At 43.5% G+C, this 13,715-nt stretch overlaps 1 protein-coding gene across 1 annotated transcript in view; it reads left to right on the top strand.

Moving 5' to 3' along the window:
* SPECC1 (sperm antigen with calponin homology and coiled-coil domains 1) overlaps positions 1-13,715 on the top strand; it is a 481,287-nt gene that overhangs the window by 362,034 nt on the left and 105,538 nt on the right. Inside the window, exon 12 of the mRNA XM_068270298.1 lies at positions 5,786-5,888. Coding sequence (XP_068126399.1) covers positions 5,786-5,888 — 103 coding nt within the window. The remainder of the gene's footprint in view (positions 1-5,785; positions 5,889-13,715) is intronic.

Here is a 13,715-nt window from a genome sequence, read left to right as displayed (position 1 = left end):
TGCTCAGTAGAGATGGCCCTGATTGCCCCCTCCCCCCTCTATCCAGAACTTAGTGAATGTACAGCCATACCAATATGGCAGTTCATCTTGGCTGAGGCATATTGATCCCCTCCTTACGCTGTCCACAGGAAGCAGCTACGTCATGTGCCCTGCCATTGCTCCTCCCCACAACATTCATAAATACAAATTGCTGTAGGTGAATTTTGATTACAGCTTTTCAATAATATGCTCTGCTTCAGTGATCTTTGTTTACTTCTTTGTTTTGGCTGCAGTTGCGGTTCCGTTCTGCTGCCTGTATCTTTTTGCTTTTCCATTCCTCATTTGCAGCATCTGCAAAGACAGGATAATGCGCTGCGAAAAGATCATTTTATCTATGTCTCCTTATAATTAGATCAGTCACTTGTTCGGGCTAATATCTAATCGAATCTTTATTAATGCCTGTCCAAGGAAAATGCTACTTTTTTGTAGCAGCCGGGGAAATGAATATTTATTAAGACATTAGATGACTTTGCAATATATTACTAACACCCCAGGCAGTCGCGAGGTTAAGAGACAGGCGTCACTGTAGAGGTGTGATTTCGCAGAACATGTCACTTTGCATTCCTATTACATAAAGGCTATAATGACACTCAGAATCAAGCTTGTTGAATAAAACGTCAATAAAAGGGCCATTATACGCAATTACACCTGGTAGGTAATCGATATCTACCTGTTGCCGATCAGTTACCTGTTGCCACTTTGTACCGTTTCATATTCATTCAAATCCCAGCACAAACACAAATCTATCAAGGAATGGCCTTTGTCGATAATTTTTTTCTGAAAAATAGACTGGACATTGATGAGAAAATATCTCAGGTACAGGGAGGAGCGCAGTGGGGGGATGGGGGTAGTATCAGTTAGCTTGACACCAATTCTGGCACTAACCTTAAAGTGTAACTGTCGGGCATAAAATAAAAAATCAATTCTTCATTTTTATCTGGTAAACGAGTAATAAGCATGCTAACCAGGCAATCCAAAAGTTAAAATCTCTATTACTTTTCTTGTTGATGAATGATCATTCCCCAGTTTACCTGACTCTTTATTTGGTACGTTGCCGCAAAAAGGAAGTTGCAGGGCATGCTGGGTTGTCTTATTTTGCTTCTTTATTTCCCCTCAGACTAAACTAATGTACCGAAGCAAAAAAGGACAACCCAGCATGCCCTGCAACTTCCTTTGTGCGGCAACGTACCAAATAAGAGTCAGGTAAACTGGGGAATTATCATTTTTCAGCAAGAAAATTAATAGTGATTTTAACTTTTGGATTGCCTGATTAGCATCCTTATTACTTGTTTACCAGATAAAAATAAAGAATTGATTTTATGCCCGACAGTTACACTTTAAAGCACACCTGAAGTAAGAGGGATATGGCTTCTAAATTGACGTACACACTTTAGACTTTAGTCATTTGAAACGGCTCTGAAACGATCAATCGTCAGATAATCGTTCACAAAATGTTCACAAATGATCATTAAAACTAGCGGTGAACGACTGATACTGGTGGAAAATGCGCATCCGTCAGGACGGCTCTGATTGAGCTATGATTGCTTATTTCTAAAAATGTGTATGGGTATCGTTCGATAATTGTCGATGCCTGCATGCGCAGAATTGTCACCGAACAAACTCTGATGTCACTTCTGTATATGCATGCAATACTTGTTACTGACCGGTCATTTGAACATATAGCCAGTCAGTATATGTTCAATTAGGAGACTGGCATTCATGCCGGCGAACGCTTGTTCATTTGCTAATTATCTGTTGTTTCGAACGATGGTTATCTAAAGTGTGTACGTAGCTTAATACTCTTGCCCATACACCCTGAACAAGTATCCAGATCAGGTTCTCTGACTGAAGTCTAACTAGATTAGCCACATGCTTGTTTCAGGTGTGTGATTCAAACACTACTGCAGCCAGAAAGATCATCAGGACGGCCAGACAACTTGTATTGTTTAAAATGAATGAACTATAGCAGTCTCCATACCGCTCTCAGTTCAAGTGTCCTTTAAAGCAAGTCTTTACTTACCGCTTATAACCTACATGTCAAACGCCGGCCCACGGGTAAAATCTGGCCTTCAGAGCCATTCAATTTGGCTCTCAAGTGGATTCCCCACTTTGCATTATGTTTGGCTCACTCTAGACCACAAAGGAAGCTATACTGGAGGTGAAGTCCTATGACACCAGGGAAGCCATATAGGAGAGGTAGGGGAAAGGCACTAAACACTAGGGAACTGTATAGGGAAGGGTGGAAGCCTCTAGACACCAGGGAACTGCATAGGGGTTAGAGAGGGGGCCATTAGACATCAGGGAACTAAGGGAGGAAGGTGGTTAGCAGACATTGAGGTTGGCCTGCGGCTAGGTCCCAGTGTACAATTTCGGCCTTCTTTGTATTTTAGTTTGACAACCCTGGCTTATAATAATGTCATGGTACATGTGGTGGAGTGATGGCTTACACACTCCCTGTAGTGCTGTTCCCGTTTCAAATCTGGGCCAGGACTCCATCTCCATGGAGTTTCTTCACTCTGGTTTTCTCCCACTTTCTGAAAATATAGAGGTAACCTACGGTAATTGATTTCACCCAAATTTATTTATTTTATTTATTTATTTATTGTATTTATAAAGCGCCAACATATTATGCAGCGCTGAACATCAATTTAGGTTACAGACAATATTTAGGGGTGACATACAGCAAAATGACAATACATAAATACAAGAAAGACCAGATCAGGCAGCACAGTAGGAGTACAAGGTAATGCTTAGTCCGTTACTGAAGGGGAGCATGGAGATTAGACAAGTTAGGTTCACTCAGATGCATAGCATAGGTTCACAGTAATGGAGGTGCATGATCAGGTAGGACACAAAAGGAGGAGGACCCTGCCCACAAGCTTACAATCTAGAGGGAGAGGTAAGGACACGAAAGGTACAGGGCCAGAGTTCAGCCGTGGGTTTAGAGCACTTGTGAGGGGTAGTAGGCCAGAGTGAAAAGGTGAGTTTTGAGGGCCTTCTTGAAGATGTTGAAGGAAGGGGCTGCCCTAATGGGTGGAGGTAGGGAGTTCCATAGTGTTGGAGCAGCTCTTGAGAAGTCCTGGAGGCGTGCATGGGACTGGGTGATGCGGGGGGGGGGGGGGGGGCGGTCAAATTGACCTTTGATTATGATGGACTTTTGACTATGGGAATAGATTAGACTAGAGCGATTGTGAGCCTCTCTGAGGGACACTTAGTGACAGACTAAACATCCATGTAAAGCACTGCAGAAAATCTCAGCGCTATATAAATATAAAGTGAATAAAAACATAAATGTCACAAACTGAATGTATCACTGTCTTTTCTCTGTAGCCAATATATTTCTGTGTTGTTTCATCTGTGGGGGAGCTGCCATCTTGCTGGTGACATTATCATTAAGCCTGTCACATTTGAGGGTATTTAATATCATAGTGACTAGGATGGGTTTTTTTTTTTTTAATTTTGCAGTATTTACATTCAGCTAATACCTCTCTACCTGCTTTGTGTATTAATGCCATTGTTGTGCTTCTTAGGGCTACATTTTGGTCACACTTTTTAAAGCGACCTGAGCATTCCTTTATTTTGTAATTTTTGACAAGTTTGTCCTGAATACACTGCCACACATTTAGGCTACTTGCACACCAAGACGTTGCGTTAGGTGCTACGTTAAGGTCGCATAACGTGCACCTAACGCAGGGTCTGGTGCTCTTCGATGTGGACGTCAGAGTGAGCCACGTTGTACAGCTCACTCTGGCGTCCGTGATGCCGTGATGCGTACTCTTGGACGCACGCGGCATCACGTGGTCCCGCCGGCCAATCGCCACACAGAGCGGCCGCACCAGGAAGTAAACACTGCACGTCACAACGTGCAGTGAATATTAATTAGCCATGTGCCTGGCCGCTCTCCACTCCTCCCCAACATGACTGAGCATGTGCAAACAGTCTAACGCGGCTTAAGCCGCTGTAACGCTATTGTATGCTGCACTTTCGGAAGAACGTGCAGCGTTACATGTAACGCAACGTGGGCAGTGTGAACAGCCCACTTGTGTTACATTGCTGTGCGTTGGGGGAGCGTTACAGGCTGAACTAACGTGCGCCTGTAACGTCCCTGTGTGTAAGCAGCCTTATACACCTATTTTTAAAACAACCCGAGCACCGGAAATGTTGCATTTTAAATAAACCTCCCCGTAAGGGAGGTTTGTAATGGTGTGGGCCATTGGGCGGACAGGTATTGAGGTGAGCATCACTATTTGCTAGCTGTGAGGTGCTCCTCAGGCCCTCAGCCCGTACCGGATGTGCCATCTTTTTTACCCGACGGCATCTGCTGGATTTTGTAGGTCCTGGCAGTGTCTCGCGTGCCACAATGCATGCCACAGATGTCATTCATGGCTGCAAGTGCAGAGCTATACTCGCATCCATGGACTACATCTCTTGGCATGCATTGCAGCACGCATAAGACACTGCTGGGAGCTACAATATATGGAAAATTGCAACTTAAAGGGTATCTAAACTGAGAAGTATATGGATTTTTCCTTTAAAAATAATACCAGTTGCCTGACTCCCCTGCTGATCCTGTGTCTCTAATACTTTTAGCCACAGCCCCTGAACAAGCATGCAGATCAGGTGCTCTGACTGGATTAGCTGCATGCTTGTTTCAGGTGAGTGATTCAGCCACTACTGCAGCAAAAGAGATCATCAGGAGTACCAAGCAACTGGTATTGTTTAAAAGGAAACATCCAAATCCTTCTCAGTTAAGGTTCCCTTAAAAGCAGAATGAAACCCAGCATTTCTTCTTTGCTCGTATAGATTTACAGCATATTATATACAACCAGCATTTTTTGTTTTTTGACTAGAACAGTGTTCAAAGGGTTAAACACAGAAGCTCCCCTGCAGGGAAAGCTGGATGCATCCGAAGTTGTAGATAATGTTATCTTGTGTTTAATTGTATCAAGTGAGAAATGTAAACAAACCCTTCTCTGACACTGCTGGGTCCCCTGAAGACAGCGAGACAATCAGAAAGCATCAGAAAGCATTTCTGCTTACGTTAGAAGATGAATAAAGCAGTTATGAATAAAATGCAAAGTCAGCTTTCAGAGCAAAAAAAGTGTATTTTGGGAACGTATCATTTCTAAATGAATATATACATATACATAACGCAACTGGTATCGTTACAAACTGTTCTTATATTATGTGATATCTACCTAATAAAGCTTGGAAAAAAATTGATACTAAGAGATGGACGGGACCTTGGGAACTTAGTAGGGTGGTTTCAGTCCCTTAACTCCCAGGTTGACCTACTCCACGCGGAAAGTTACTGAGTGGAAAAATTGGAAAAATGGACAATACATGTAGATATTATTATTATGACCTATATGTTATGTGCTTTGTTTGAATCTATGAAAAATTATCTTTAATGTATATCTCTGTTCTTTTAAAGATACTATGCTTTATTTTTATGAAGCTGTTAAGACTTTTGAAAACCTCAATTAAAATGTATTGTAACTAATTTCTAAATGAATAATACTACTTATGCACAAAAGCAAATATGATAACCGTATGGCATATAAAAAGTAGGAAAACATGTTTTTATTGAATATTATGTCAGGGTTTTATACCGCTTTTATGCTATCTTTGTCGATGTAATGAGGAGAAAATGAACAGGATTCCTTCTATTAGAGTCACTGACATCATGGAATTTGGATGGTTGTTGTATCATAATAATACATGACTGTGTTTTTTTGTGTTACAGTGTGGAAAGGAAAGATCCTCTCGCTGCATTAGCCAGAGAATATGGTGGCTCCAAAAGAAATGCTTTGCTTAAATGGTGTCAGGAGAAAACTGAGGGCTATTCGGTAAGTTTCCACTCATGCCATTGACATATTTGGCTTACATGTGAGGTTTGCAGTGTGTTGTCATCGTATGAGGCATTATTGAGGGAAATGCATTGCATCGGTAAAAATGACTTGGACTAATTGCCTTTCTGGTCATTAGGGCCCTTTTCCACGTCAAATCGCGATCGAGTTGCCGCTTCTTGTTTCCACTACCGTAACTCTGCCATGATTTTTGTCCGATCTGTCAGGTGTACAGCGAAATTGCAATGCATTTGTGGTTTCTTGTGGGAGAAAAGAGACAATATTTTGAATTGCCGGATCATGGAAAAATAATAGCATAGCGACATAATTTCCTGCGCTGCTATATACTTCTATATACTTCATTCATGGCAGCTTCAGTTTCTCACTTTCATTGCAGTAGCTTGTGGCTGCCAGAATGAAGACCAGCTCTCAGGCACACATCAACTGTTGGCAGACCGTTCCTTATTGTAATTATTATTAGCATAGATTTATACAGCACCAGCTTATTTCAAGGCGATTTACAGATACAGTCGCACAGACAGCTGTGGAGATAATTACATAACACAAGCAATGGTAATACAGATGATACACAGCCACACAGTCCACCCGCTAGGAGATGCATAGCAGAAGGGCAAGAAAATAAACAGCAATATGAGTTTATATAGTGTTAAGCCTTATAAACGTTTTAGGTAAACTGGTTGCTGACCTCTCTACGTTAATTGGCGTGAATGTGGCTACAGCCCCAGGACCGCTCAACACCAATTGGCATGAAGTTCTGGGGCGGGGTTTGCAGGAGATCGCACGCGCTGATGCTTGAGCATCTCCGCTTGAATGACAGCGTTCAGCTCCGTCATCAGTCTTCTAGCGCCAATCGCCGCTAGGAGACTGTTACATGGCAAAACCGCTGTCAATTTGCATTGTCTAGAGCTGTGATCTACAGCAGCGCTGTGTGACATGGTTGTCCCCCTGGGAGTCACAGAAGCGATCCGCTGTCATAGGCTGATGCCTATGACAGCCGATCGCTGTGATTGGCTGGTGCGGGTGGCAGGGGCGGGTAGAGAAAAAAAATAAAGTAATATTTATTAAAAAAAAAAAATAGAAATAAAAAAATAAATAAGCATGCCGGTGTAATGTCTGATTGCGCTGCCTGGAAGCTCCCTTCCACACTGAGTAGCACGCATGCTCAGTGTGAAGTTAATGATGCTGCTGAAGGTAAAATACTAAATATCTCCGCTCCCACACCTCTTACACTTCCCAAATTTTCAGGGTAAGGAAGGGACCCCTCGAACGACCTCTATGCCAAATTGCAGCCCCCGAGACCCGCTGGTTCAGGAGATAGATTAAAGAAATCCATCTCGGGAACCAGCGGATCTCGGGGGCTGCAGTTTGGTATAGAGGTCTTTCGGGGGGGGGGGGGGGGGGGGTCCCCTCCCTACCTACCTACCTACCCTGAAAATTTGGGGAGTGTAAGAGGTGTGGGAGCGGAGATATTTAGTATTTTACCTCCAGCAGCATCATTCTATAGGAAATGTTGGCCGCACAGTCTCCTACTGCGCATGCGGGGCAGCGCAAATCCACAGGCAGCGTAATCAGACACAACACCGGCAGCGATCAGAGCCCACCAACAGAAATCTCTGTTGGTGGGCAGAAAGGGGGGGGGGATCACTTGCGTGCTGAGTTGTACGACCCTGCATTGAGGCTTTAAAGCTGCAGTGGCCTAAATTTTAAAAAATAGCCTGGTCACTAGGGGGGTGTAGGCCTACAGTCCTCAAGTGAACTAGACAATAATTTTGTGTGTCTGAGCCAAGAATCTAGTGTGTGCTGGTACTTCCCGGCATTTAGCAATCTAACCAGATCATTAAAGGGTAAATAAGTCCAATATGCCTCTACTTATCCTGGTGCCAGAAGCGGAATGTTCCTATGCTGCCCTGCTGTCAGATGCTTTCCACTCCAATGACAGTACACGCGGCTCAGCTTTAGCTGGATAGTGTCTTTACAGTGCTCATTCCCTTTGATGGTGCCCTAACAATTGACTAACGCTCGTTAACCTCCTGGGCGATAATACCGAGCTGAGCTCGGGGTATGTTGCGCAGGAGGAGTTCTCAGGCCCTGGTGGGCCGATTTGCATAGTAACTTCCGATCGCCGACGATACCCGCCGTGCCGCGCAGCCCCCCCCCCCTCCCCGACCCCTTGCGCAGCCTGGCCAATCAGTGCCAGGCAGCGCTGAGGGGTGCATCGGGACTCCCTCTGATGTCATGACGTCATCCCGCCCCGTCGCCATGGTGACCGGGGAAGCCCAGAATGAAATCCCGTTCTGAACGTGATTTCCTGCTTACTCTGATCGCCGTAGGCGATCGGAGTGGGTGGGGGATGCCGCTGCACAGCGGGTATCATGTAGCGGGCCCAGGGCTCGCTACATGATTTAAAAAAAAAAAAAAAAAGTGCTGCGCCCCCTCCTTGGCGATGTAATTGTATCGCCCAGAGGGTTAAAGGTGACTTAGAAAAAGCTAAAAACCCACCACTTTTCCCAAGCCTTTGAGACTGCAGAATGCATGGTCACAGCGCTTTGAGTCCCCAGGGAGTAAAGCACTATAAAAATATTATTATTAATAATTCCAGCATGTGCACTGGGCTTAAAGGATTTTGGCGTGGTTCTGCCAAGCTTCACTCATTCTGTCAAAGCTGTTCGTCAAAAAATTTGTGCCAACTCATGTGTCTGTGGAAAGTCCTGAACAATGACTGCAAGACTCTGAGAGCACCTGATAAAATGGGGGTTGGGGGGTTCTATACTAATAGAAACCTGAAGAAATATGGAGGGGAGAGAAATAAGAGTGCACCTAATAAAATATTGGGGGACGGGTAATGCAAGCTCATCTGATGAAATATGGGGGTTAAGGGAATACTTGATGGTATGGGGAGGAGAAAACTGAGAGAGCGTCTGATGAAATAATGAGATTGCACCTGATGAAATATGGGGGTGCTAAAAAGTAACGGAAGAAATATTGATACGGGGTGGGGGGGGGGGGGGGGACTGAGAGTGGATCTGATGAAATGAGGGGGCAGGGAATAAAGAGAGCCCCTGATGAAATATGGGTGAGGTCTAAAAGTCTACCTTGTGAAATGTGTGTGGGAGTGAGGGGGCCAGTGGGTTTGCCCAGTATTGGTCGCAAACATCTCTGATGGTGGCCCTCCTTTTCCAATTTGGCGGGAACCCACACTTCTGAAAAGAAGGTTCCTACACGGGTTGCTATAAGGCTAATATGACACAGCTGAGTAGTGATATACAGTATAACTGCTTGTTCCTCGTAATCCTCTCTATGACAACATGTAGATTTAAAGAGAATCTGTATTGTTAAAATCGCACAAAAGTAAACATACCAGTGCGTAAGGGGACATCTCCTATTACCCTCTGTCACAATTTCGCCGCTCCCCGCCGCATTAAAAGTGGTTAAAAACAGTTTTAAAAAGTTTGTTTATAAACAAACAAAAATGGCCACCAAAACAGGAAGTAGGTTGATATACAGTATGTCCACACATAGAAAATACATCCATACACAAGCAGCCTGTATACACCCTTCCTTTTGAATCTCAAGAGATCATTGTGTGTTTCCTGCAGTTCTCATGCACTGAAGTTTCAGGCTGCTCGTTTTTCTCCTGCAAACAGCTTTGCCCTTGTCTGTAATTCTTCAGTATGTGAAAGCCCAGCCAGCTCAGAGGACGATTTATCCAGCTTGTAAAAGATAATAGAGCAGAGAGAAGCTGTACTAATCTAAATAACACACAGGCAGTGTGCATAGAGGGGCCTGGAAGGGGGAGTTCATAGCAGAACCACAACACTGAAGAACTTGGCAGCCTTCCAGACACAGGCCGACAAGTCTGACAAGGGAAAGATACATTGATTTATTACAGAGACTGTGATAGTAGAACGTGCTGCAGTAAGCCAGAACACATTAGAAAAGCTTTGGAACTTGTAGGATGATAAAAAACAGGATGCAATTTTTGTTACGGAGTCTCTTTAAGAACTGTTTAAAAATACATTTTTTTAAATATAACCAAAGCTTGGCTCATTCAGGCTAAACATATTTGCTTCAAATATTAATGACTTCTCCTATTAAATGTATGAATGCTACATAAAGCAGTTCAAAGCAGAGAACAGCCACTTGTGTGACAGCAGACACACTTAGGCCTCACATTCCTGCATTATGTGCTGCACGTCATGTGTTTATCATAGATGCTTTACTTCAGACCACCCAAGACTACCCCGTACATTTCATCATCGGATGGTATGAAGAGACACAAGCCCTCTTAAATGTAAATTAGCAATAAATCTGCAAATTTAACAAGTTACCTTGGGATTGATTCACAAGAGATGCCTCAAGGAATGATCTACTATTTACTTTTGTCACCTCGGTCTTAAGATATCTTTTCTGTGCTTTCCAAGAAAAAAAATCACTTTTATATTACCTTTCTCATCTTTTATCTAAATACTCTTTTTGCTTGTTTGTTGGTTTAAACGTTTTACACTATAAATAAGGTGGAAAAACAGGTGAAGACCCTCATTCAATGAACTTTTCTCCTGAGTTTTCTCACAGATTTTTTCAAGCCTCCAGCATGTGAGAAATTACTACAAAATATAAATATATATATATATATATATATATATATATATATATATATATATATATATTAGTTTCTCTATCCCTTAGTACTTTTTTAATGAGGTGCTGAGAAGTTATTTTGTACATAAGAGGGACAGATAATGTACAAAAAGCTCAGGAGAAGGGTGAATTCAGTGGGGGCCAAAGAGAGTTAATTTATGAGAGAAGACTGATAAGGAGAGAGAATTTATGAGAAGCATGAATTATAATATTGTGCATGTCTTTGTAAGTTGCTGCTTTGGTGCACTAAGTAACATTAAAGCTACATAGAGACATTAGATGATTGTTGCAGACTAATCAGGTGGCCTCCTTATGCCTACACAAGAATGTGTTGTTCTCTAGAACCAACCTTGCTAAAGGAATAGAGGCTTGATTTTCTGTAGAGGTTTGAGCTACTGAGGTGATTACGATCGTCTTCTCTTACAATGGGGGTCCCCTGCCTCTTCTCTCCCTTTTCTAGTTATGTAGGACTGAACTAGCCACTCATAAGTTTGCATTCTCTCCCCTTCCCTGAAAATGAGAGCCTGTCTGTTATTTACATGCAAGAATATGTAGCTGTGGTCATGTGACTGCCACAAGAGGACCCTCAAGGATCTACAATACGTATCCATTTTTGTGCTAAATCCAAACAATATCTGAAGCAAGAAGCATTTCTCTTGGGTTCGGTCTGCACTGGAAGTGTCTATAATTCATACTGTAATTCTACAATACAATTCTCTGAACACAGTCTTCATTTATGGCTTGAAGCTGTAACAATGCTGTATATGTTACCATATTTCTGTTACTACAGCCAGCTGCTGTATTCAGAGCAGAGCATGCCTGGATAATATATACTGATGGGCTTTACAGTCTGTTCTTCACAGTAGAATGTATACAAGTGTCTTCTACATTGCACTATCCATCATCATTGTTATGACTTTGAAGAGGACCTTCTTTGACTTCTGAATAGTCCTGCGCACAACTCTGAACTACAAACGATTTTCAGGCTGATCTATGGGGAGAGTTCATCATCTTTTAGGCTGGTTTCACAGTGAGACGTTAAAGTCCCACGTTACAGCAGCCAGTAACGCAGCCTAACTCACAGCACTGTAAAATCAATTGTGCTGTTCACAGTGCACACGTTGAGTTACCTAGTAACGCAGCATGTTTAAACAAAGTGCTGCATGCTGTACGGTATACTGGGCTAAGCCACGTTAGACTGTTTGCACGTGCTCAGTAATGTTAGAGGAGGAGGTCTCCCCTCTTCCTCTGCAGCCAGTCACATGGCTAATTAATATTCACTGCACTGTGGGGACTCCTGGTGAGACTGTAGTGTTGTCCGGATCATGAACGAATCATTCATTTGATCCGGATCTTTTTTGTGAGTCGAATCATCCAGATCATCACAATGAAAGGTTCGGTTCACGGTGGATGTCTGTCTGGAAGAAAAAGGAACATACAGAATGTACAGTGCAGGGAAAGTCCTGTCCTGCTAGTCATTTCACCCAGTCTGCTTCCCTAGTAAAATGATTCAAATGATTCTGTTCAAAGATCCGAATCTTTTCAATGATCCGATTCAAATGATCCGAATCCTTAAAAAGATCTGGACTTCCTATCTCTAACCTGGAACTGCTGCTTTGAGAGCCGCATAACGCAGCTCAATCTGACGTCCAACTTCAACACCACCATGCGTTGCGTTAGGGGCACGTTATGTGACCATAACGTCCCCTAAAACGCAATGTCTTGGTGTGAAAGTAGCCTCACTCTGTGTGATGCTTTCTGGTAATTATTTCCAGTTTTGGACATTTTCATTCTGTTGTGAAATAATTCATGCAGACAAGTCTATTAGATATACAACATGGGGAAAATGGCTGAAACCATTTCACTTCATTGTCTATATAAAAAATTGCTTTCCAGAAGTAAATATGTCATTTTTTGCATTAACTGTTGAATCCGTTGCTTACAATCTTAAGCAGTTTGTAAGTATGGCCAATTTAGTTCCAGCTTACGTAGCTGGTTAATAGTGGTGGGAAAAGCACAGATAAGAGAACTGTAAATCCTTGAAATATGTACTGATTTACTAACACACGCAGGCTACCGACAAACCAATGTATTGTACTCCTCATTAAAGAGGCACTGTAGTGACATATGGTAGAATGGAGTACATTATTCAGGATACCTACTTTTATGTTAAATATCCTGGTTTCAGCATCATAAACACTTCCTACATGTATATATTGCTGTATTTTGGTATTTAACTATCTAACAGACGTCAGGAAGTGAAAAAACGGAATCACTCTGCAAAAAAGCCTACAAAAATACTTACTAAAAACGTCCAAAGAGCAGAAATTGCCGGGAAGGCAAAAAAATTGCTTCAAAAAAAGGTCCAAAGTGAACGCTAATGTGATCGGAACACAATGTGAACAAGGCGTAGAGCATTCTGGGAGACCCAGCTATGTTTTTGTACAGGCTTTAGAACTCTCAATAATGAACATTCCGCAGAGATAACTTGCCAGTACCAAAGATATTCCTGCCTGTGACAAATTTCATAAAAGTCAGGGTGAGAAAAGATTTTATAATGGGAAAACGTAATTAGAGACTTGCGCTCAGCTAATGAATAACGGGTCTCCTAGCAGACTCCTTATACATGTGCAAAAAGTAGTCTATAACTCCCACCAGGCACTGGCGTTGTGACGGGGGTGCGGGGGGTGCGACCCACACCAGGTGGGGTGACCCCAGCCGCCCTAGAGGGGGTGCGCTGCATGGAGGGGAGAGCCGCAGCCGCGGGGAGGGCAGCCCGACCTCTCCCTCCCTCTCCCAGGGCTGCCCTCCGTGCTTCCCCCTCCAGACTTCATAGAGCAATGCGCAGGGGAGCCGGTGTACTAAACGACTCACCTCCCTGCGTTCCCATCGCCGCTCAGTCGCCGCTGGTCTTCTCCTCTCCGCATACGCTGTTACACACACTGCTTCCTGTTAGCCGGAAGCAGTGTGTGTAACAGCGTATGAGGAGAGGAGAAGACCAGCGGCGACTGAGCGGCGATGGGAACGCAGGGAGGTGAGTCGTTTAGTACACCGGCTCCCCTGCGCATTGCTCTATGAAGTCTGGAGGGGGCAGCCCTGGGAGAGGGAGGGAGAGGTCGGGCTGCCCTCCCCGCGGCTGCGGCTCTCCCCTCCATTAGGGGGGACACC

This window comes from Hyperolius riggenbachi, chromosome 2 (genome assembly GCF_040937935.1).
Source record: "Hyperolius riggenbachi isolate aHypRig1 chromosome 2, aHypRig1.pri, whole genome shotgun sequence".
Taxonomy (NCBI): domain Eukaryota; kingdom Metazoa; phylum Chordata; class Amphibia; order Anura; family Hyperoliidae; genus Hyperolius; species Hyperolius riggenbachi.
The sequence above is the reverse complement of the archived record's forward strand: the minus strand, read 5'-3'. Positions and strand labels throughout refer to the sequence as shown.